Source organism: Triticum urartu, chromosome 5A, assembly GCF_056163025.1.
Source record: "Triticum urartu cultivar PI428250 chromosome 5A, HENAU_Tu73, whole genome shotgun sequence".
In the NCBI taxonomy this organism is placed as follows: domain Eukaryota; kingdom Viridiplantae; phylum Streptophyta; class Magnoliopsida; order Poales; family Poaceae; genus Triticum; species Triticum urartu.
Window position 1 is genome coordinate 306,850,489 of NC_141877.1, and position 25,385 is coordinate 306,875,873.

Genomic DNA, 25,385 nt, shown 5'->3' on the forward strand with positions numbered 1-25,385 from the left:
CCCTTTATCGCGTTGGTTGCGAGGTTCTTATTTGTTTGTGTAGGTGCGTGGGACTTGAGCGTGATCTCCTACTGGATTGATACCTTGGTTCTCAAAAACTGAGGGAAATACTTACGCTACTTTGCTGCATCATCCTTTTCTCTTCAAGGAAAAACTAACGCAGTGCTCAAGAGGTAGCCAGAAGGATTTCTGGCGCCGTTGCCGGGGAGATTCACGCCAAGTCAAGTCAAGATTTGACTCCCAACAACGAGTCATTTCAGGTGCCGTTGCCAAGTCAAGACATACCAAGTACCCATCACAAACTCTTATCCCTCGCATTACATCATTTGCCATTTGCCTCTCGTTTTCCTCTCCCCCACTTCACCCTTGCCGTTTTATTCGCCCTCTCTCTCCATTCCCCTTCTCTTTCCCTATTTGCCTCTTTTGCCCATTTCTTGTTTGCTTGTGTGTTGGATTGCTTGCTTTTCACGATGGCTCAAGATAATACTAAATTGTGTGACTTTGTCAATACCAACAACAATGATTTTCTTAGCACTCCGATTGCTCTTCTTACCGGTGCTGAATCTTGTGAAATTAATGCTGCTTCGTTGAATCTTGTCATGAAAGATCAATTCGCCGGCCTTCCTAGTGAAGATGCCACTACCCATCTAAACAACTTTGTTGATTTGTGTGATATGCAAAAGAAGAAAGATATGGATAATGATATTGTTAAACTTATGCTATTTCCGTTTTTGCTTAGAGATTGTACTAAAGCTTGGTTTTCGTCTTTGCCTAAAAATAGTATTGGTTCATGGAATAAGTGCAAAGATGCTTTTATATCTAAGTATTTTCCTCCCGCTAAGATCATCTCTCTTAGAAACGATATTATGAATTTTTAGTAACTTGATCATGAACATGTTGCACAATCTTGGGAAATGATGAAATTAATGATACGTAATTGCCCTACACATGGTTTGAATCTTTGGATGATTACACAAAACTTTTATGCCGGATTGAATTTTGCTTCTAGAAATCTTTTAGATTCGGCCGCGGGAGGCACTTTTATGAAAATCACTTTAGGAGAAGCTACGAAACTCCTAGATAATATTATGGTTAATTATTCTCAATGGCACACCGAAAGATCTACTAATAAAAAAGTGCATGCAATTGAAAAGATTAATGTTTTAAGTGGAAAGATGGATAAACTTATGAAATTGTTTGCTAATAAGAGTACTCCTACTGATCCTAATGATATGCCTTTGCCTACTTTGATTGAGAATAATAATGAATCTATGGATGTAAATTTTGTTGGTAGGAACGATTTTGTTAACAAAGCGTATAGAGGTAATTTTAATTCTAGGCCGTTTCCTAGTAATTCCTCTAATAATTATGGTAATTCCTACAACAATTCTTATGTAAATTATAATAAGATGCCCTCTGCTTTTGAATCTAGTATTAAAGTATTTATTACTTCGCAAAAGAGTTTCAATACTTTGATTGAAGAAAAATTGCTTAAGATTGATGAGTTGGCTAGGAACGTTGATAGGATTTCTCTTGATGTTGATTCTTTGAAACTTAGATATATTCCACCTAAGCATGATATCAATGAGTCTCTCAAAACCATGAGAATTTCCATTGATGAGTGCAAAGAAAGAACCGCTAGGATGCGTGCCAAGAAAAATTGCTTTGTGAAAGTGTGTTCTTCTAGTTTTAATGATAATAAAGATGAAGATCTAAAAGTTATTGATGTGTCTCCTATTAAATCTTTGTTTTGCAATATAAATCTTGATAATGATGGGACTGAAGATGAGCCACCTTTACCTAGAAGGCGTTCCAAAAATTCCGAGTTTTTAGATCTTGATGCAAAAATTGTTAAAAGTGGGATTGAAGAGGTCAAAACTTTAAATATCAATGAACCCACTATTTTAGATTTCAAGGAATTTAATTATGATAATTTATCTTTGATAGATTGTAGTTCCTTATTGCAATCCGTGCTAAATTCTCCTCAAGCTTATAGTCAAAATAAAGCTTTTACTAAACATATCGTTGATGCTTTGATGCAATCTTATGAAGAAAAACTTGAGTTGGAAGTTTCTATCCCTAGAAAACTTTATGATGAGTGGAAACCTACAATAAAAATTAAAATTAAAGATCATGAGTGCTATACTTGGTGTGATTTGGGTGCTAGTGTTTCCATGATTTCAAAAACTTTGTGTGATTTGCTACGTTTCCGTGATTTTGATGATTGTTCTTTAAACTTGCACCTTGCGGATTTCACTATTAAGAAACCTATGGGAAGAATTAATAATGTTATTATTATTGCAAATATGAACTATGTGCCCGTAGATTTCATTGTTCTTGATATAGATTGCAATCCTTCATGTCCTATTATCTTGGTAGACCTTTCCTTAAAACGATTGGTACAATTATTGATATGAAAGAAGGGAATATTAGATTTCAATTTCCATTAAGGAAAGGCATGAAACACTTCCCTAGAAATAAAATTAAATTACCATATGAATCTATTATGAGAGCCACTTATGGATTGCCTACCAAAGATGACAATACCTAGATCTATCCTTGCTTTTATGCCTAGCTAGGGGCGTTAAACGATAGCGCTTGTTGGAAGGCCACCCAATTTTAGTTTTATTCCTTGATTTTTGCTCCTGTTTAGTAATAAATAATTTATCTAGCCTCTATTTTGGTTGTGTTTTTTGTGTTTAATTAGTGTTTGTGCCAAGTAGAACCGTTGGAAAGACTTGGGAAAAGTCTTTTTGATCTTGCTGTGAAAAACAGAAACTTTAGCGCTCACGAGAATTGCTTCCATTTTTATTTGGAAGGTGCTATTTAATTAATTCTTTTTGAAGATAATTAATAGATAAATTCCTCATGCCCAACAATTTATTTTAGATTTTTTAGGGTTTCAGAAGCTGCGTTAGCTACAGATTACTACAGACTGTTCTATTTTTAACAGATTCTGTTTTTCGTGTGTTGTTTGCTTATTTTGATAAATTTATGGCTATTAAAAGAGTCTATAAACCATAGATAAGTTGGAATACGGTAGGTTTAACACCAATCTCTACTCCTAATAAAGCAGTTGGTAGTCTCCGCCGGTCAATTTTCGTCCCACCAGAGACGGTTAATTTTCGTCCTGGATCCCACCTTCCGCTACCCAGCGATTCACCCCTTCCTCCCTTGTAAAACACTACGGTTTATCGACAGAAAATCGTTCTAAAAAAATCTACGACCGTTAACCTATGAAAATTAGCCAGAGCCTCGCACCCGAATCCTCGTGCCCATGATGCCGCACGAGTCGCGTACCTGCTCCCTCCCTCAATCCCAAGCTCCGCCGCCGCACCCCAATTCTCGATCTGAATCTTCATCTCACGCCGACGCGATGTCTCCCGATGATCACCAGATTTTGTTTCGCAGCTAGGTTTCCCCCTCCCGGCGTGCTCCCGCATGTTGTCCCTCGCCGCCCAACCCGCCCTCACGCACCACCTCCATTGGATCCGTCGCCTTGCTGCTGCGGGCGTGGATCAAGAGCAAGGAAGCCGGGAGGGAGCGATGGCCACTGGCCGCCTCACATCGAGGTTGAAGGCCATGACCGCTTTGTCACTGTCGTCATGCGCTCCGCGCTGGGAGTCGCCGCCTCTTTGGCCGATGTGACGCCAGGGTCGACTCGGGCTGGAGCTTCCTGTGCGGCGAGAAGCCATATGTCTAATGCCCTGATCTCGCGCCGGAGCGTGCGCAATCGTCCTCGCGCGTGGAGGCGCAGATGCGGCCGTCGCCTCCAGGTTGTTGGTATGGATTTTCGATCCATTAATTGTGGATGTCAACGCCATCTCCATGTTCTTCTTTCTTTCTATGTTCGCCCTTTTCTATTCTGATTTTTATATCTTGCCAACTTGATTACTTGATCGAAAACTTATTACCAATTTCAAGTTCCTACCTGGGAGTATTATCAGTCTGTTGTATTCGGCAAGGTAGCCTTTGTGGTCACATACCGATTCTGGCATGAGAGTGATGGTGTCGTTCATGCCCGAGTATGCTGGTGTCTCTCGGCATCCTGGAGTCCGGCACCGCCCTTTCCAGCTTGGTCACCGTTGGCATGCATGACGCGCTCCTCGCTTATGGTGTGCATGTTCATGGACATTTGGATGTACAGGGTGGGCTATGATCATCGCACCGACGCAATCGCTGGAGTCCACCATAACCACACTGCATGCATGCCAATGGCGTCGGAGCAGGCTCCATCAGCTTTGACTGTAGCGGTCGGTCTAGATGGTCTCAGGGAGCATCACCGGCTGGGCCAACATCCTCTATCGGTCCCGACATGTGTCACACTAGGGCTAGCACAACAATGGTTGGTACTCGCCCCTTTGTGTCTGGAGGATCCCAAAATACCTCTGGATATTGTGCTTTTGTAGAGAAGCCACGATAATGCCAATCTCGGCGTTGGGATCCAGAAATATCTTTGAATGTATGGTACTTAATTACTATTCCACTGATAAGTTCATAACTACCAACTGAAAAACATACTCGCATGATCAGATTTGTGGACAACCGTTTTTATTGTTGTTGGTTGTTTGTTGTTCAGGGATTTGCAAAAGGCCACGACCACAATAGTGCAAGGATCTGCTGAAGCAGTGGTTGTAAAGGCTCCGCGTGAGTGATTCCGTGCAAGGGGAATGAGAGTTCTAGAAAGAGGTAAGGTGATATTTGGTTACTCCATATGATTAGTTGATTCATGGATCCTTAGATGCATTTGATCATGATAAATTAATCTATATTCATCAGGAAAACATCTACATGTGCGATGGCATACTAATTCACCCATATGTGACCAGATTTAGTATTATAAATGTCTAACTTTAAATAGACCATCACAATTTTCACAGGAACAAACTCAATGACCTTTTTTTCCTGGAATAAAAGGAACATAATCTCCCATATTCAATAACCAAACTAGAGAGTATATAGAGAACTTAGTTACTGTATTGCTTAGGCATAGCCAATCTGGAGCAGTGCTAGACACACGGGGAGAGTTTTACGGGATTAACGGGATAGCTTGGTTGGACAAAAAATAAGGGTGTGAGGGACCCACCCTCACTGAAAATAGGTGGGGGGTGGGGTAGTTAGGACGGCAATCCGTCAAAGGACCATAAAAACCCCGTGTGTTTGCTTTTTTCCTGGGTGAAAGCACTGGAGGTTTTGTTCGTGCATGAACCTTTATTTATTTTTCCTCTTATATATTTTCTATCTTGTATGTCTCAAGTAAATACAATTTGAAGCTTCAGTGCATGATAGGAATGTAGTTATGATATACTCCCTCCAACCCAAAATAAGTTATTTTGGGACGGATGGAGTGTATCTTAACTGAATATTGTATCTCATCAACTGAAAAATGTAGCAATCAGTCACACATCGAATGTTCAATTTACATCTTTCTGGTACAAAGACATCAATTATCTTCTATTTGCATCCATGTGCGTAGACAGTCTCATGAAGATGGCCGTGTTACTTTTAGGTGGAAGATAATCTGTTCAATCTTTTCAAAGGTACATTGGTGAAATGCAGCAACCAGATAAACGAAATGCATTACTCCATCACCACACTGATGCTCCATCTCCCTCTGATGGCAAGTGCGACCCTGATGAAGCTGCTCCCCTACATCAAGGACTACCCCAACAGTGCGGCCTTGATGGCACAACTCCCATACACCAAGGACTAGCCCCATGGTGCGGCCACGACATCACTGCTCCCCTACACTGCCGACTACAACCTGAGATCTTAGAACAGGTGCAGAACTTACACAAATTCCATCTCCCTCATTTTTGATCAATTACATCTATATTCTTGCTTGCAAGGTCATGTGGATTGTTTTTATTATTATGGCCAGTCGTGAGATTGATTGTTTTGGATGCAGGTTTGCAGGTTCATTGGAACAAATGTTCAAAAGGAAGATGCACAGTAAGAATTACAGTAAGAAGTTCAACTACGAGCCCAGACATGAGGTATTTTAACCGCCAACAGAGGGTGTGTTGCGCGAAAAAATAGTAATCTTCGCTCCAAATTCTTAGGTCACTGGCCCAGGTTAGTGCCCATTGTCATTGTGCATCTCTAACTATTTTAGAACTAGCACAAATCTGAGTAGGGCTGGAACAAAATGAACACCCAGGGTTCGAGTACCTCTACTATGATATAATTATCTTCCAAACAGGTGTCATTTCCTTATCAAGATGGTTCTCGTGATTTAGGAAAACTAACAACACCTCAATGGTCTTTGCACTAGATTGATGCACGAGAGCTTCTAGATGTTCTTCTCGATCTTGAATATTCATTTTCTCCAACTATGCAAGATTTGCTTGTGTATAAGTTTGATAAGGCCAGGGGCAAGAACAAAGTGGTTGATTCATTTAGTAAGTTCATCCCTCAGTTAGTTTAACTTGGCTGCTTGTGTCCCATAAGGTTGTACAACCTTTTGCAGCATCTAATCTACTAACACATGGTTAGATTGAATTTGTGTAGTTTCTCATTGTATTCATGCTTTGTAGTTACCGTCTCAAATTTATTTAATTGCTTCAGTTAATTCCATTGGTTAATATGTACTCTTTACTTTATTTGGTTACAAATATAAACCTGCATTACTCATGCCCTTGATATATAATATCATTCGTTCAGGGTGGTTGAATCCACTATATGGAGTTCTTTAAATTCGCATGTTGTGTTAGTGCATTGTAATTTGTTTGGTACATACGCTGCAATCAATTAGCAGCCACAAGCTTTCCTTTTTCTTTAGCACTATTGTTTCAACTGCAATTGATGCTTTCATTACAGTTAGTTTTATTTTTCCAGATGAAGTATGCGTTATGTACAGTCCTCCAGAATTCAGAAATTGATCTATAATTCTGTGAAGAGAAGGTTTTCAAACCCAAAGGAGCATTGGCAACCTTAGGGACTTGGGCGCCAGCGTGTAGTCCCTGCAGAAGTTCCTCACCCGGAAGGTGGTCTTCTCCAAGGCCTCCTTAGCCTTTGAACAAGACCGCTCCATCAAGGTATCTACACACGTTTCCAATTACCAAACATATCTTTTCTCTTGGGCCACAGGACAATATCTTCGTCTTAATTATTTGAATCCATTATTAAATCTTATTCTTTGGTCGAGTTGAATCTATGAGTCTCCCATGGAGCAATGTCGTCTTTGTTAGGCTGCAATTATGTGCCTGGGGGTGGTCAAACTGAAAAGTTCAGGGGAGATTCAGATTACATGTGGTAGTGCTGAACATTGTTGTGGCGTTCATCGAATGTGGTAGTGCGTATAAGGTTGTAGCCTCGGGTTAAACTAAAAATATATCTGCAATTTGCTTTTACAGTGTCTAAGAGTTAATGATGTCTAGAATTGCTGCAAATTAATTAATTATTATGGTACCATGTAGTGGTACACTGATTATCTGCCGTTAAGTAATTAATTGAACATTATTTTTGTGTTCATCGATTGTGGCAGTGCCTAGGCTGTTATATCTTCAGTTTAAACGAAAAACCATCTAAAATTTGGATTTACATTGTCTAACTGCGAATGGCGGCTAGCTTCGGTTGAAGCTGAAATACCAAAGATCACACTAGAGTGAAAAAACACCCCCGCGTCGCCCTCCTCTGGCGACTCGAGGGGCGACTCCACCCGCGCGCCGCCGGGACTTCCCCTCTCCCCGCTCGTCTCGCGTCCTGGTGCTGCAGGATCGAGCTCGTCCCGCGCCCGACGCGGCTAGACGGAGCTCCTCTCGCGCACGGTGCAACAGGAGTGACCTTTGGATCGGGCGGTTGCGGCGATCCGGTGTCGTTCCTTTGGGGTGCGACGTGTCTCAGGTGAGGTGGTGTCGAGGTCTTGGATGCTGGGGCGGCGGCCCTGGTGGTGGTAGCGCGGTGCTTGTGGGCAGAGCCCGTGCCTTGGTGCTGCCCGGTCACCATGGTCGTGTGGGCGGCGTGGTGTCCGGGGTGTGGCGTTCGGTGGCGATGAGTGTTGGCCAAGGTGAAAACCTGTTCTATCTTCGGACGGACCAGCGGCGGCGAAGATCGTTCCCTTCTTGAAGGCGTCGTCGCGGCTCTCATTGTCTGTCATGCGGTTCCGGGGGAAACTCTGATCTTTGGATCGGGCGGTGGCGGCGATTCGGTGTCGTTCCCGTCCTGAAGGCGCCGCCTTGGAGCACATGGTTCGTCATATGTAGCTTCATCTCTGCGTGGGTAGTGCTAGGGGTGGTGTTGCTGCGCTCAGCACCTATGTATCCTACCCTGGGTGTGTGCGTGTGTTGCGGTGGCGGGGCGTGTGTTTGTACTGGGTGCTTGTTGATTGATGCTTTATATATAAAGCGGGGCGAAAGCCTTTTTCGGTAAGATCACACTAAAATCCTTTTTTTAAAGCTCTCATGGCTGAGTTGAATTTCTTCTTGGTTGGTTTAGTAGACGGAAAGTTAGCCTCGTCTCCAAATTCTGAAATACGGAGTATAATTTTTGTTTACTAAAAAGATTAATTGACTTTTAACAGCTGGGGTGATGTGATCTGTTTTTCAACCATGTTAACGTATACTTTTGGAATGGAAAATCAATCTATATCTATTTGTTTAAACAGAGAGAGGACCTGTTTTTCAACCGCATTAATGTATACTTTCGGAACAAAAATGACATTATATCTATTTTTAAGCTTTTCCAAAATTGGAAGCTGGAAGATGTATACTTTTGGCTGCACGGTGATTTTTTTCTGCCTATCCGTCCATTCTACTGAACCTGATCATCTCTGATTAGTGTTGTTCCTACTTCTTGCAGGGTAAACCATTGAGTGGCAATGATACATGTGTGTCCATTGCAACTTAGAGGTACGACATAGTGATTAGCAGCATGAGGTGCTGAGCACATCGCGTGTGTGTCTGTATGTGTGCGCTGATATGTGGTTCATGAGGAACAAACTGATTAAGCATGCTCCAAAGCTACGAGCGACTGAACTAGGTATCTTTTCTATTTTCATGGTGAAGCCTGGTTTTAACTGCTAAAGAATAGCAGGAGATGGAATCATTGAAATACAATCAATTCTTAAGTAAATGAACTGAGACTTGATGGTTGTGTGTTATTGGTACAATATGTATTTTGGGCCTGAATGAAGCAAATCGAGAATTCCTGGTTACTTATTATTAGTATAGTATACCTTTTTTGGGCCTGAATTCTGAACCTTGCTGATTTTTTTTAGTAGTGTGTTATCAGTGTAGTATGCATTTTTGGCCTGAATCCTTAACCTTATCTAGGTATTGATTTTCTGCAATCAGTGAAGCACTCATGGTCATGCGTATTTGTTAGTCTACATTACTTATAGATTTAGTTGTTTTGATATGTATCCATTCGTCGGTTAGTTAACTGAAATTTGTTGGCAGTGGTTCTTTATGTTCTTTAACTGTTATACAGAAGCAGCGGACTGAAACATTTAAAAACAATCAGCTCTTTATGAATTAACTAAAGACTTGATGGTTGCGTTATTATTATAGTATATACATTTTTGGGCCTGAATTACAAATCTGATTCAAATATCCTTGTTTTGTGTTATTATTATGGTAATGTTATCGAGCTTTGTTAATGTTTTTTTTTCTTTCCTTCCTGAACTTCTGATACTCTCTGCAGTGATACTCTTCTGCACAGATGATGTTCCTTCCATTCATTGAGTTGCCTTACTGTTATGTCGTCCAACTTTTTGTTAATATACACACTCGACAACTTACTGTTATAACGTCCAACTTTTTGTTAATATACACACTTGATTCTGGAACCCATGAACTCTTTGTCTCTCCGAGGACATGTTTCACATCTACTCCTGTTTGTAAAAAAACATTATAGTCTATTATGTGTTATATAGTCAAAAAATACATAATTGGTTCTCTTCTATGTGCTTTCCTTAATGAATACACTTGGTTCACAAAAGCCTTAGCATAATTTGTTGAACAAGTTTTGCCTAATTTTATTTCTTGCATCTCCTGTGGTAAGTTTTATTTCTTGGTACTTGTAAAATTGTTCAGATTACTTAGCTTCGTTCAACTGCTGTGTTGACTAAATCTACTGTGCCTATAAACATACGTGCTTGCCCGTGACCATGTCGGCTATGTTGTTATTCTTTCTTGAATTGGTAGGTTGAAACCAAGAGGGCATTGTAAACTTTGATGACACTTTGTGGGAAACCAATTACTTCATGGCCAGAGGTGATTTTGGAATGGAGATTTCAGTTGAGAAGATATTCCTTGCACAGAAAATGATGATCTACAAGTGCAACCTTGCTGGTGAGCCTGTTGTCACAGCGATTGTAGGCACCATCCATTCCAATTGTCCATTGGTTTAACTGCAGTTTTTTATGTACAACTTATACGCCGGACAGATTTTTTTTACTTGCCCTGATGAAGCTGTAGACTATACACATAAGTTGCTGATTTTGCATGCTATACTTGTGTAAATGTTGTTCCACCTTCCCACTTTGTAATTTCATGGCCATTTCAGATGATCTAGACATTTAATGTATGGAATTTACATTGGCACTAAATAAGGAATATTGAAAGATAGTATGCCACAATATCTGTTATGAGGTAAAAAATAATAATTTTCTCACTTTAATATTTTAGTCATGACTTGTATTTTTATTTACTAACCTCTCTTCATAATTATTTTTGAATTATATTTAGCTTTTTAGAAAGTTGTAAAGAATAGTTCTATTTTTTGTGGGTAGTCAATCAAATTATGGTTCTTGGTTGAAGCCCTCTTGATGAACGACACCCCATGCAGTAGCGACAATGACCACATGGAAGAGATTAAGAACATCAGCAACATCTTGCGATGTTCCTCCTCATCGTTGTTGTCACCACCGAATAATGACGACCAGCTCATTAGACCGCTACTAGAGCATTGGAGCCTTCTTGAGAAGGCAACACACCTGAGATCGGGAGAGAGTGAGCGAGAGAGAGAGAGGGGGAGAGATCAAGGGAGCGAGGGAAGGGGGAATTGGGAGAGAGATCTTGCACACATTGGTAGGAAAAACATGTTCTGAAATATAAATGAGATTTGATGGTAAGTCATCATTGTGTTTGTTCCCTATCTGTCAGATACCATAACCTTAATGTCGGATGTGTTGTAGAATTATTTTTTTGATAAAATATATTTTAAACCATTGATATTTTAGTATGATTGTAAATTTGTCCATCCACGTATCACCTCAAGGAACATTTTTAGTTGATGGATGGAACAAAGAAAAAAAGAAGTCGCCAATGCAGCCTGTTGCAACGCACGGGCGTTCTACTAGTATAAATAAAGAATGAGTTCATTACAGTACTGTCGGTGTCAAAACCGGCGGATCTCGGGTAGGGGGTCCCGAACTGTGCGCCTAGGCGGATGGTAACAGGTAAAACCCTACGTGCTGCTTGATTAATATTGATGATATGGATAGTACAATAGTAGATCTACCACGCGATCAGAGAGGCTAAACCATAGAAGCTAGCCTATGGTATGATTGTTGTTCGTCCTACGGACTAAAACCCTCCGGTTTATATAGACACTGGAGAGGGCTAGGGTTACACAGAGTCGGTTATAATGGTAGAAGATCTGCATATCCGTATCGCCAAGCTTGCCTTTCACGCCAAGGAAAGTCCCTTCTGGACACGGGACGAAGTCTTCGATCTTGTATCTTCATAGTCCAGGAGTCCGGCCGAAGGTATAGTCCGGCTATCCGGACACCCCCTAATCCAGGACTCCCTCGGTAGCCCCCGAACCAGGCTTCAATGACGACGAGTCCGGCGCGCAGATTGTCTTCGGCATTGCAAGGCGGGTTCTCCAAATTCCGTGTACCTATTGAAAATGTCCGGTTTCTTGTAGCGCTCCTTGGCTTCTACGCCCAATAATGGCCGTCTTCCACGTGTCAAACGAATATGAAAAGTTAGAGTGTTTTTTATATTTACACCCCTAGGCGCGTGAATGAGCCGCCTATTTAAGGGGACGAGGATTTAGATCCAAACCACACCTTCTTCCCTCCGCGAGTATTCATCAGAGCGTATCCGACAGAGGTCCATTCTATCATGGCCGGCCGCCACAGCTCCTCCTCTCGCCCTTCCAGCCCTCAGCCTGGAGATTGGAAGAGGTGCTCCATCCCGCACAGCGAGCTAGCGACGCTCCAGACCAAGGGATTTCTCCCCCGGCCTATATGGTCTCGGTTCGAGCCGGACTTGCCACCTATAATGGTGGAGAGCAAGCGGAGAGCGCCCCCAATCCCTCCAAAGGAGAGCGGGTATGCCTTGTCCCTTACTTAATAAGAGGGCTCGGATTTCCGATTCATCCGTTTCTCCGGGGGCTCCTGGAGTTCTATGGCCTCCAGCTGCACAACCTCACGCCTGCCTCCATATTGCATATCGCGGGCTTCGTAGCCCTTTGCGAGCTGTTTTTGGGCTGCGAGGCTCATTTCGCACTGTAGAAAAGGCTATTCTGCCTTGTGCCCCGTTCTAAGAAGGGGTCAATATATCAAGTGGGCGGAGCCGAAGTGTGGCGCATCGCCGGGACCGGATATCTATCCGGAACCCCAAAGAAGGCGTCCGAAGACTGGCCTTCGGAATGGTTTTATATAGAGGACGTCGCGCTGCCGGGTCCTGTCCGGATCGGCCTTCCTGAGTTCGACAGTGCTCCCCTAAAGAAGCGCCTCAGCTGGCGTCCACGGAGCCCTCAGAGGGAAATGACGTTCTTTACCTGATGGGCCGGATAAGATTGTTAGCTCATTCCGGACTTACCATGATCGGGGTCATGGCCGCATGCATCATGCGAGGGGTGCAGCCGCTTCAGTATAGAGGCCGCCCCATGTGGGACTTTAACGGGGAGGACGACGCCACCCGCCACGGCCGTAAGGGGCCGGATTCGGCTGCCGCTCTAATAAAGATCTTGTCCACTTTGTACACGGAAGAAGAGGAGAAATTTCTCCGCGTCAACCCTCAGGGTGGATTTTCTATGTACAATCCCCCAAGTTGGGTAAGTGGACACTTTTACTTGCCCATCCGTTTTATATTCCTATTGTTAAATATTCAGTCTAACGACTTCAATGCAGGAACTTCGCCAGGCTGTTAAAGAAATAAACAGCCCTCCTCCACAACCCGAGGATCCGGGACGGTTCCTTGACCCGGCCTCTCAAGAGGATCCGGACTTGTCTGTGGAGCTGATTGATGGGGTGTTTCATCAATTGAGCAAAGACAACGCCTTGGTGGCCATTACGGCCGATTACCCAGGGCTACTCCCAGCCTCACAGGTAACTGAGACCGAAGTCCCAGCACTTTGAAAAGAGACCTATCCTCGCGTGTTTTCGATTGCCGTATGACAACCGTGTTTTGCAGGGGAGGTCCTTGAGACGGGAGGCCGAGCCTGCGGCGACTAGCCAACGAGGGGCGGCAAGGCCCCGCGGGCTGAAAAGAAGTGTGGTCTGGACTGAGACGCCGACGCAAAGGTATAGCGCGCCATCTTATTCCCAGGTGTTATTCCTTCAAGGCATACTAACGCTCGTGCTCTCTTCAGGACGAAGAGACCTCGCCGGACTATATCCGGAGAGGTTGCCAATCGCGCCTCCACCAGCCAGGCTCCAAAGCCTGGTCTGGACGCGGAGGCGAACACGAGGCGCGCACCAGACGCTCCTCCGACAGAGGATGCGGACAGGCTATTTGCCACCAATTCCGAGGTGGAAAGTGCCATGAACCACATGCGTCGCCGGACAGTTTTTCGCGACGCTTGTTTCTCCCAAGAGGCATTGGATGCCTTCAATTCGGGAGATGCGTACCTCCGTGCCGCTCAAAATGGTCTAGCCAGAGCCATGGAGCAATATGTAAAAGACATACGGGTAAGAAAATTTTGGTAATTATATATATACCAGTAGCCCCCGAGACTTGAAACAGTTAGGATAACTGATTTAAGGATCATTTGTTATGCAAGTTCTTACAGAAAAGAATACCCTACTGTCCCAGGAGCTGGAAGAGTGCAAAGCCCAACTTGAGGCCGCACTATCCGCGGCAGGGGAGCCCAAGGAGACCCCCTCTGGTAATATACGCTTCGAAAGATAAGTATTTTGTGAAGTGCGGCGTGGGTGCAAATCTGACAAATGAAATTGCAGATGGCGCCGGATTAAATCCGGAAGAGCAACAACTCCGACGCCAGCTAAAGGCTGGTGAGAGCGTGCTGACAAAGGTGAGGCGGGAGAAGAACGATCTCCAAGATGCCAACACCAAGCTGGGCGTTGAACTGAAGGATGTTCGTGCCCAGCTGTTGGACTCCGTGAAGGAGAATCAGCGCCTTCGACGCGGCATATATAGTAAGTGCTTAAACATACTTTGAAAAAAGAGTTCCGCGAGGAAGTCGACTAACAGAGTAATGTCTGTAGGTATGCTAACAGGTCGTCCTGCGGAGGAAATGCCCGGTTCTACGGGTGACCTTCTTCCCGAGCTCTCACAACTGCACGAGCGAGTTCGGCAGGTGATGCAAAGCATCGCCCAGGCCTTGTGGCCATCCGTCTCCATGCCCGAAGGCCTTGGAGAGCTTGTAGAGAAGCTGAAGGGAGCGCGGCGGCGCTTCCGATTGTGGAAGATGTCTGCCTGCTGTCAAGGCGCCAGGGAGGCCTGGGCCATGGTGAAGACGCGGTACACGAAGGCTGACCCAAACCACATGGCCGAGGTCGGACCCGTGGGGCCCGATGGGAAGGAGATCCCTGTGAGCTTAGTATACGGCCAAGTAGAATTGGCCACAAAGTATTCCCAACAGGACTGTAAACTAGACAGCCTGTTAGATGGTATTGAAGAGGAATACAATTAGTCAGATTGACTATGTAATTATAATTGACATGTGTAATGCCTTCTAGCCGGATTGTAGATCATTTGTCATGGCCGACCTTTTCGCTTCAACCTCGGGACCTGATGGTCCAGAGTGTGTCCGAATATCCTCACGGTTATATAAGAACTGGGGTATGCATGGAGACCAGGCGTAGGGGTCATTAGTGCTTGAACAGACAAGTGCCCAACTAGTTATGTTATATTACATGGTTAGTAAGAAACATCTTCCAGGGAGAATAGTTTCGTTAGGGGTTCCTTTCCCTGGGAGGCATGCCCTAAAGTGCATGTCCATTCTGCGGAAAGAGACGCTGGAAAAACATCTGGGGGCGTATAGATAAATAAGTGAAAAAAGGATCATCTTTAGTTCACCGACCGAATATTCCCTTAAGAACGCTAGCTTTCGGCTTCACCCAGTCTGAGGTACACATCCGGCTGACCCGGCAGTAACAATCGCAGAGGTGCTCCCTTTACCACCTAGCCGAACAATCGGGAACGTAGGGGTAAGCACAGGAGCCAGGCAACCCAGCTTGGCCAAAACTTAAGTCATATCGATGCATATAATGGTGAATAAAAGGTACATGCGGAAGTGTGACACATGTGTTGGGCATGAAACCCGTATAAATAAGCTTCTGTTTAAGGAAGCCCCCAGGTTTAATGAGCGCGGATAGCGCATCACTGTATGAGCCTTTAAAGGCTATAAGAGAGAGAGAGAGAGAGGAGAAGGAGAGAAATGTAAGACATAAAGTATATAAAAAATGGACAGAGGAAGGAGACGAACACAGAGTCCGGCGCTAGGCGTAGAATCTTCGGAGACGGGCTGCGTTCCATGGGTTCGGCTCGAGTCGGTTATCCGATGCATCTCGCAGGCGGTACGCTCCATCAGTCAGGACTTGGTCAATTATGAAGGGACCTTCCCACTTGGGCTTGAGTTTGTCCTTTTTCTTATCCGGCATGCGTAGAACTAATTCGCCAACGTTGTAATTTTTGGCCCGTACTTCTCTGCTTTGGTATCTTCGAGCCTGCTGTTGATAAAATGCGGAACGGGCTTTTGCCACGTCACGCTCTTCCCCCAAGGCGTCCAAACTGTCTTGCCGATCGAGCTCGGCTTCTCTTTCTTCGTACATGCGCACTCGAGGTGAGTCATGAATTATGTCGCAGGGCAAAACTGCCTCTGCGCCGTACACCATGAAGAATGGTGTGTATCTGGTGGTGCGATTCAGCGTGGTCCGCAGCCCCCAGAGTACGGAGTCGAGCTCCTCTACCCAGTGCATATTAGATTCCTTAAGGGACCGCACTAATCTGGGTTTGATGCCGCTCATGATAAGACCATTTGCACGTTCGACCTGACCGTTAGTTTGTGAGTGATAGACGGAAGCATAATCGAGCTTGATGCCCATATTTTTGCACCAGAGTTTTACCTCATCGGCCGTAAAGTTCGTGCCGTTATCAGTGATAATGCTATGGGGGACGCCGTAACGGTGTACAACCCCGGATATAAAGTCTATCACCGGTCCGGATTCGGCCGTCTTAACAGGCTTGGCTTCTATCCATTTGGTGAACTTATCCACCATGACCAGTAAGTATTTTTTCTTGTGGGTTCCGCCTTTAAGGGTTCCAACCATGTCAAGCCCCCAGACCGCGAAGGGCCAAGTGATGGGGATAGTTTGGAGGGCGGTGGGTGGTATATGGCTTTGGTTTGCAAAAAGCTGGCAACCGACGCATCGTTGGACTAAGTCCTGGGCGTCTGCCCGGGTCGTCGGCCAATAAAAGCCTGTACGGAAGGCCTTGCTTACAAGGGACCGAGCTGCAGCATGATGACCACCGAGTCCGGCATGAATTTCAGCCAGGAGGTTCCGCCCTTCCTCTTTGGAGATGCACCTTTGAAGGACTCCGATAGCGCTTTTCTTATAAAGCTCTCCCTCATGGACTTTATAGGCTTTAGATCGCCGCACTATGCAGCGTGCCTCATTTTGGTCCTCAGGGAGTTCCTGCCTAGTAAGGTAGGCGAGGAATGGTTCTGTCCATGGGGCGATGACGGCCATTATTACGTGGGCTGAAAGTGTTATTTCATTGGCAGAGCCTCCAATTATGTCAGAGTGTTCGGTGTCGGGCAGTGCAGTTGGGTCCGGGCTGTTATTGCCGGGTTCCCCTTCCCATACTACGGATTGAAGGAAATATGCCCTAGAGGCAATAATAAAGTTATTATTTATTTCCTTATATCATGATAAATGTTTATTATTCATGCTAGAATTGTATTAACCGGAAACATAATACACGTGTGAATACATAGACAAACAGAGTGTCACTAGTATGCCTCTACTTGACTAGCTCGTTAATCGAAGATGGTTATGTTTCCTAACCATAAACAAAAGAGTTGTTATTTGATTAACGGGATCATATCATTAGGAGAATGATGTGATTGACATGACCCATTCCATTAGCTTAGCACCCGATCGTTTAGTATGTTGCTATTGCTTTCTTCATGACTTATACATGTTCCTATGACTATGAGATTATGCAACTCCCGTTTGCCGGAGGAACACTTTGTGTGCTACCAAACGTCACAACGTAACTGGGTGATTATAAAGGAGCTCTACAGGTGTCTCCAAAGGTACATGTTGGGTTGGCGTATTTCGAGATTAGGATCTGTCACTCCGATTGTCGGAGAGGTATCTCTGGGCCCTCTCGGTAATGCACATCACATAAGCCTTGCAAGCATTGCAACTAATGAGTTAGTTGTGAGATGATGTATTACAGAACGAGTAAAGAGACTTGCCGGTAACGAGATTGAACTAGGTATTAAGATACCAACGATCGAATCTCGGGCAAGTAACATACCGATGACAAAGGGAACAACGTATGTTGTTATGCGGTCTGACCGATAAAGATCTTCGTAGAATATGTAGGAGCCAATATGGGCATCCAGGTCCCGCTATTGGTTATTGACCGGAGACGTGTCTCGATCATGTCTACATTGTTCTTGAACCGTAGGGTCCGCACGCTTAAGGTTTCGATGACAGTTATATTATGAGTTTATGAGTTTTGATGTACCGAAGGAGTTCGGAGTCCCGGATGAGATCGGAGACATGACGAGGAGTCTCGAAATGGTCGAGACGTAAAGATTGATATATTGGACGACTATATTCGAACATCGGAAAGGTTCCGAGTGATTCGGGTATTTTTCGGAGTACCGAAGAGTTACGGGAATTCGCCGGGGAGTATATGGGCCTTATTGGGCCATACGGGAATAGAGGAGAGAGGCCAAAAGGAAGGAGGCCTGCGCCCCCCCTCTGGTCCGAATTGGACAAGGGGCGCAGCCCCCTTTTCCTTCTTCCTCTCCCCCTCTTTCCCCTTCTCCTACTCCAACAAGGAAGGAAGGAGTCCTACTCCCGGTGGGAGTAGGACTCCCCTTGGCGCGCCCCCTCCTAGGCCGGCCGCCCCCTCCCCCTTGCTCCTTTATATACGGGGGCAAGGGGGCACCTCTAGACACACAAGTTGATCTTCGTGATCGTTCCTTAGCCGTGTGCGGTGCCCCCCTCCAACATATTCCACCTCGGTCATATTGTAGCGGTGCTTAGGCGAAGCCCTGCGACGGTAGAACATCAAGATCGTCATCACGCCGTCATGCTGACGGAACTCATCCCCGACGCTTTGCTGGATCGGTGCCTGGGGATCGTCATCGAGCTGAACGTGTGCCAAGAACTCGGAGGTGCCGGAGTAATGGTGCTTGGATCGGTCGGATCGTGAAGACGTACGACTACATCAACTGCGTTGTCACAACGCTTCCGCTGTCGGTCTACAAGAGTACGTAGATCACACTCTCCCCTCTCGTTGCTATGCATCACCATGATCTTGCGTGTGCGTAGGAATTTTTTTGAAATTACTACGTTCCCCAACAGTGGCATCCGAGCCTAGGTTTTATGTGTTGATGTTATATGCACGAGTAGAACACAAGTGAGTTGTGGGCGATATAAGTCATACTGCTTACCAGCATGTCATACTTTGGTTCGGCGGTATTGTTGGACGAAGCGGCCCGGGCCGACATTACGCGTACGCTTACGCGAGACCGATTCTCCCGACGTGCTTTGCACAAAGGTGGCTAGCGGGTGACAGTTTCTCCAACTTTAGTTGAACCAAGTGTGGCTACGCCCGGTCCTTGCGAAGGTTAAAACAGCACCAACTTGACAAACTATCGTTGTGGTTTTGATGCGTAGGTAAGATTGGTTCTTGCTTAAGCCCGTAGTAGCCACGTAAAACTTGCAACAACAAAGTAGTGGACGTCTAACTTGTTTTTGCAGGGCATATTGTGATGTGATATGGTCAAAACATGATACTAAATTTTATTGTATGAGATGATCATGTTTTGTAACCGAGTTATCGGCAACTGGCAGGAGCCATATGGTTGTCGCTTTATTGTATGCAATGCAATCGCGCTGTAATGCTTTACTTTATCACTAAGCGGTAGCGATAGTCATGGAAGCATAAGATTGGCGAGACGACAACGATGCTACGATGGAGATCAAGGTGTCGCGCCGGTGACGATGGTGATCATGACGGTGCTTCGAAGATGGAGATCACAAGCACAAGATGATGATGGCCATATCATATCACTTATATTGATTGCATGTGATGTTTATCTTTTATGCATCTTATCTTGCTTTGATTGACGGTAGCATTTTAAGATGATCTCTCACTAATTATCAAGAAGTGTTCTCCCTGAGTATGCACCGTTGCGAAAGTTCTTCGTGCTGAGACACCACATGATGATCGGGTGTGATAGGCTCTACGTTCAAATACAACGGGTGCAAAACAGTTGCACACGCGGAATACTCAGGTTATACTTGACGAGCCAAGCATATACAGATATGGCCTCGGAACACGGAGACCGAAAGGTCGAGCGTGAATCATATAGTAGATATGATCAACATAGTGATGTTCACCATTGAAACTACTCCATCTCACGTGATGATCGGACATGGTTTAGTTGATTTGGATCACGTGATCACTTAGAGGATTAGAGGGATGTCTATCTAAGTGGGAGTTCTTAAGTAATATGATTAATTGAACTTAAATTTATCATGAACTTAGTCCTAGTAGTATTTTGCAAATTATGTTGTAGATCAATAGCTCGTGTTGTTGCTTCCCTGTGTTTATTTTGATATGTTCCTAGTGAAAATTGTGTTGAAAGATGTTAATAGCAATGATGCGGATTGGATCCGTGATCTAAGGTTTATCCTCATTGCTGCACAGAAGAATTATGTCCTTGATGCACCGCTAGGTGACATACCTATTGCAGGAGCAGATGCAGACGTTATGAACGTTTGGCTAGCTCAATATGATGACTACTTGATAGTTTAGTGCACCATGCTTAATGGCGACTTCAGACGTTTTGAACGTCATGGAGCATATGAGATGTTCCAAGAGTTGAAGTTAATATTTCAAGCAAATACCCGAGTTGAGAGATATGAAGTCTCCAACAAGTTCTATAGCTAAAAGATGGAGGAGAATCGCTCAACTAGTGAGCATGTGCCCAGATTGTCTGAGTACTACAATCGCTTGAATCAAGTGGGAGTTAATCTTTCAGATAAGATAGTGATTGACAGAATTCTCTAGTCACCATCACCAAGTTAGTAGAACTTCGTGATGAACTATGATATGCAAGGGATAACGGAAATGATTCCCAAGCTCTTTGTAATGCGGAAATTGACAAAGGTAGAAATCGAGAAAAACATCAAGTGTTGATGGTAGACAAGACCACTAGTTTCAAGAAAAGGGCAGAGGGAAGAAGGGGAACTTCAAGAAGAATAGCAAGCAAGTTGCTGCTCAAGTGAAGAAGCCCAAGTCTGGTCCTAAGCCTGAGACTAAGTGCTTCTACTGCAAAGGGACTGGTCACTAGAAGCGGAACTACCCCAAGTGATTGGCGGATAAGAAGGATGGCAAAGTGAACATAAGTATATTATTCTATACTTTCGGGATTAGTGTTGAACCTGAATAAGTGTTATTTGGTGTTTGCGTTGAGCATGAATATAATTTGATCATGTTTATTGTAATACGGTTATTCATTTAAGTAAGAGAATAAATTGTTGTTCTGTTTACATGAATAAAACCTTATATGGTTACACACCCAATGAAAATAGTTCGTTGGATCTCGATCGTAGTGATACACATAATCATAAATTTGAAACCAAAATATGCAAAGTTAATAATGATAGTGCAACTTATTTGTAGCACTGCCGTTTAGGTCATATTGGTGTAAAGCGCATGAAGAAACTCCATGTTGATGGGATTTTGGAATCACTTGATTATGAATCACTTGATGCTTGCGAACCATGCCTCATGGGCAAGATGACTAAGACTCCGTTCTCCAGAGCGAGCAACTGACTTATTGGAAATAATACATACTGATGTATGCGGTCCGATGAGTGTTAAGGCTCACGGCAAGTATCGTTATTTTCTGAACTTCACAGATGATTTGAGCAGATATGGGTATATCTACTTGATGAAACATAAGTCTGAAACATTTGAAAAGTTCAAAGAATTTCAGAGTGAAGTGGAAAAACATCGTGACAAGAAAATAAAGTTTCTACGATCTGATCGCGGAGACAAATATTTGAGTTACGAGTTTGGTCTTCAGTTAAAACAATGTGGAATAGTTTCACAAACTCATGCCACATGGAACACCACAACATAATGGTGTGTCCGAACGTCATAACCGTACTTTATTGGACATAATGCAATCTATGATGTCTCTTACTGATCTACCACTATCGTTTTGGGGTTATGCATTAGAGACAGCTGCATTCACGTTAAAAGGGCACCATCTAAATCTGTTGAGACGACACCGTATGAACTGTGGTTTGGCAAGAAACCAAAGTTGTTGTTTCTTAAAGTTTGGGGTTGCAATGCTTATGTGAAAAAGTTTCATCCTGATAAGCTCAAACCCAAATTGGAAAAGTGTGTTTTCATAGGATACCCAAAAAGTTACTGTTGGGTACACCTTCTATCACGGATCCAAAGGCAAGACATTCGTTGCTAAGAATGGATCATTTCTAGAGAAGGAGGTTCTCTCGAAAGAAGTGAGTGGGAGGAAAGTAGAACTTGATAAGGTAATTGTACCTTCTCCCTTATTGGAAAGTAGTTCATCATAGAAATCTGTTCCTGTGACTACTGCACCAATTAGTGAGGAAGCTAATGATGATGATCATGTAACTTCAGATCAAGTTACTACCGAATCTCGTAGGTAAACCAGAGTGAGATCCGCACCAGAGTGGTACGGTAATCCTGTTCTGGAGGTCATGCTACTTGACCATGACGAACCTACGAACTATGAAGAAGCGATGGTGAGCCCAGATTCCGCAAAATGGCTTGAGGCCATGAAAATCTGAGATGGGATCCATGTATGAGAACAAAGTATGGACTTTGGTTGACTTGCCCGATGATTGGCAAGCCATTGATAATAAATGGATCTTCAAGAGGAAGACGGACACTGATAGTAGTGTTACTATCTACAAAGCTAGAATTGTTGCAAAAGTTTTCGACAAGTTCAAGGTGTTGACTACGATGAGAGTTTCTCACTCATATCTATGCTTAAGTCTGTCCGAATCATGTTAGCAATTGCCGCATTTTATGAAATCTAGCAAATGGATAAACAAAATTGCATTCCATAATAGATTTATTAAAGAAGAGTTGTATATGATACAACCAGAAGGTTTTGTCAATCCTAAAGGTGCTAACAAAATATGCAAACTCCAGCGATCCATCTATGGACTGGTTTAAGCATCTCGGAGTTGGAATATACGCTTTGATAAGTTGATCAAAGCATATAGTTTTATACAGACTTGCGATGAAGCCTGTATTTACAAGAAAGTGAGTGGGAGCACTACAACATTTTTGATAAGTATATGTGAATGACATATTGTTGATCGGAAATAATGTAGAATTATTCTACAAAGCATAAAGGAGTGTTTGAAAGGAATTTTCCAAAGAAAGACCTCGGTGAAGCTGCTGACATATTGAACATCAAGATCTATAGAGATAGATCAAGACGCTTGATAAGTTTTTTTTCAATGAGTACATACCTTGACAAGATTTTGAAGTAGTTCAAAATAGAACAGTCAAAGAAAGAGTTCTTGTCTGTGTTACAAGGTGTGAAATTGAGTAAGACTCAAAACCCGACCACGACAGAAGATAGAAAGAGAATGAAAGTCATTCCCTATGCCTCATCCATAGGTTCTATAAAGTATGCCATGCTATGTACCAGATCTATTGTATACCCTACACTGATTTTGGCAAGGTAGTACAATAGTGATCTAGGAATAGATCACTGGACAGCGGTCAAAATTATCCTTAGTGGAATAAGGATATGTTTCTCGATTATGGAGGTGACAAAAAGGTTCGTCGTAAAGGGTTACGTCGATGCAAGTTTTGACACTAATCCAGATGACTCTAAGTCTCAATCTGGATACATATTGAAAGTGGGAGCAATTAGCTAGAGTAGCTCTGTGCAGAGCATTGTTGACATAGAAATTTGCAAAATACATACGGATCTGAATGTGGCAGACCCATTGACTAAACTTCTCTCACAAGCAAAACATGATCACTTTTTGGGTCTTAATCACATAGCAATGTGAACTAGATTATTGAATCTAGTAAACCCTTTGGGTGTTAGTCACATGGAGATGTGAACCAATCACATAAAGATGTGAACTATTGATGTTAAATCACATGGCGATGTGATCTAGATTATTGACTCTAGTGCAAGTGGGAGACTGAAGGAAATATGCCCTAGAGGCAATAATAGAGTTATTATTTATTTCCTTATATCATGATAAATGTTTATTATTCATGCTAGAATTGTATTAACCGGAAACATAATACATGTGTGAATACATAGACAAACAGAGTGTCACTAGTATGCCTCTACTTGACCAGCTCGTTAATCGAAGATGGTTATGTTTCCTAACCATAAACAAAAGAGTTGTTATTTGATTAACGGGATCACATCATTTGGAGAATGATGTGATTGACATGACCCATTCCATTAGCTTAGCACCCGATCGTTTAGTATGTTGCTATTGCTTTCTTCATGACTTATACATGTTCCTATGACTATGAGATTGTGCAACTCCCGTTTGCCGGAGGAACACTTTGTGTGCTACCAAACGTCACAACGTAACTGGGTGATTATAAAGGAGCTCTACAGGTGTCTCCAAAGGTACATGTTGGGTTGGCGTATTTCGAGATTAGGATTTGTCACTCCGATTGTCGGAGAGGTATCTCTGGGCCCTCTCGGTAATGCACATCACATAAGCCTTGCAAGCATTGCAACTAATGAGTTAGTTGTGAGATGATGTATTACGGAACGAGTAAAGAGACTTGCCGATAACGAGATTGAACTAGGTATTAAGATACCAACGATCGAATCTCGGGCAAGTAACATACCGATGACAAAGGGAACAACGTATGTTGTTATGCGGTCTGACCGATAAAGATCTTCGTAGAATATGTAGGAGCCAATATGGGCATCCAGGTCCCGCTATTGGTTATTGACCGGAGACGTGTCTCGATCATGTCTACATTGTTCTCGAACCGTAGGGTCCGCACGCTTAAGGTTTCGATGACAGTTATATTATGAGTTTATGAGTTTTGATGTACCGAAGGAGTTCGGAGTCCCGGATGAGATCGGGGACATGACGAGGAGTCTCGAAATGGTCGAGACGTAAAGATTGATATATTGGACGACTATATTCGGACATCGGAAAGGTTCCGAGTGATTCGGGTATTTTTCGGAGTACCGGAGAGTTACGGGAATTCGCCGGGGAGTATATGGGCCTTATTGGGCCATACGGAAATAGAGGAGAGAGGCCAAAAGGAAGGAGGCCTGCGCCCCCCCTCTGGTCCGAATTGGACAAGGGGCGCAGCCCCCTTTTTCTTCTTCCTCTCCCCCTCTTTCCCCTTCTCCTACTCCAACAAGGAAGGAAGGAGTCCTACTCCCGGTGGGAGTAGGACTCCCCTTGGCGCGCCCCCTCCTAGGCCGGCCGCCCCCTCCCCCTTGCTCCTTTATATACGGTGACAGGGGGGCACCTCTAGACACACAAGTTGATCTTCGTGATCGTTCCTTAGCCGTGTGCGGTGCCCCCCTCCACCATATTCCACCTCGGTCATATTGTAGCGGTGCTTAGGAGAAGCCCTGCGATGATAGAACATCAAGATCGTTACCACGCCGTCGTGCTGACGGAACTCCTCCCCGACGCTTTGCTGGATCGGAGCCCGGGGATCGTCATCGAGCTGAACGTGTGCCAAGAACTCGGAGGTGCCGGAGTAACGGTGCTTGGATCGGTCGGATCGTGAAGACGTACGACTACATCAACTGCGTTGTCACAACGCTTCCGCTGTCGGTCTACAAGGGTACGTAGATCACACTCTCCCCTCTCGTTGCTATGCATCACCATGATCTTGCGTGTGCGTAGGAATTTTTTTGAAATTACTACGTTCCCCAACACGGATGGCTTGAACAGCCTTTCCAAGAAGATGTTGGGG

The 25,385-nt window shown here is 44.0% G+C and overlaps 1 protein-coding gene across 3 annotated transcripts; it reads left to right on the forward strand.

Moving 5' to 3' along the window:
* Positions 1–3,217: 3,217 nt before the first annotated feature.
* LOC125532186 (uncharacterized) lies at positions 3,218–14,911 on the forward strand. Of its 3 annotated transcripts, XM_087525936.1 has the most exons (15): positions 3,218–3,783; positions 4,580–4,689; positions 5,510–5,781; positions 5,909–6,075; positions 6,275–6,401; positions 6,838–7,037; positions 8,800–8,979; positions 10,146–10,292; positions 10,733–13,008; positions 13,085–13,282; positions 13,368–13,477; positions 13,546–13,864; positions 13,989–14,061; positions 14,135–14,332; positions 14,402–14,911. In XM_087525936.1, the coding sequence occupies exons 9-15, from the start codon at positions 12,736–12,738 to the stop codon at positions 14,827–14,829; spliced, it is 1,599 nt and encodes a 532-aa protein (XP_087382062.1). In that variant the 5' UTR covers positions 3,218–3,783; positions 4,580–4,689; positions 5,510–5,781; positions 5,909–6,075; positions 6,275–6,401; positions 6,838–7,037; positions 8,800–8,979; positions 10,146–10,292; positions 10,733–12,735; the 3' UTR covers positions 14,830–14,911. The 3 variants fall into 3 exon arrangements, 2 of the variants coding, with proteins under 2 accessions (XP_087382062.1, XP_087382061.1); XM_087525935.1 differs by having other exon boundaries at positions 3,219–3,783; positions 5,909–7,037; positions 10,789–13,008; XR_015604557.1 differs by lacking the exons at positions 8,800–8,979; positions 10,733–13,008; positions 13,085–13,282; ... (3 more) ...; positions 14,135–14,332; positions 14,402–14,911 and having other exon boundaries at positions 3,231–3,783; positions 5,909–7,037; positions 10,146–10,579.
* The last annotated feature ends 10,474 nt before the right edge of the window (positions 14,912–25,385 follow it).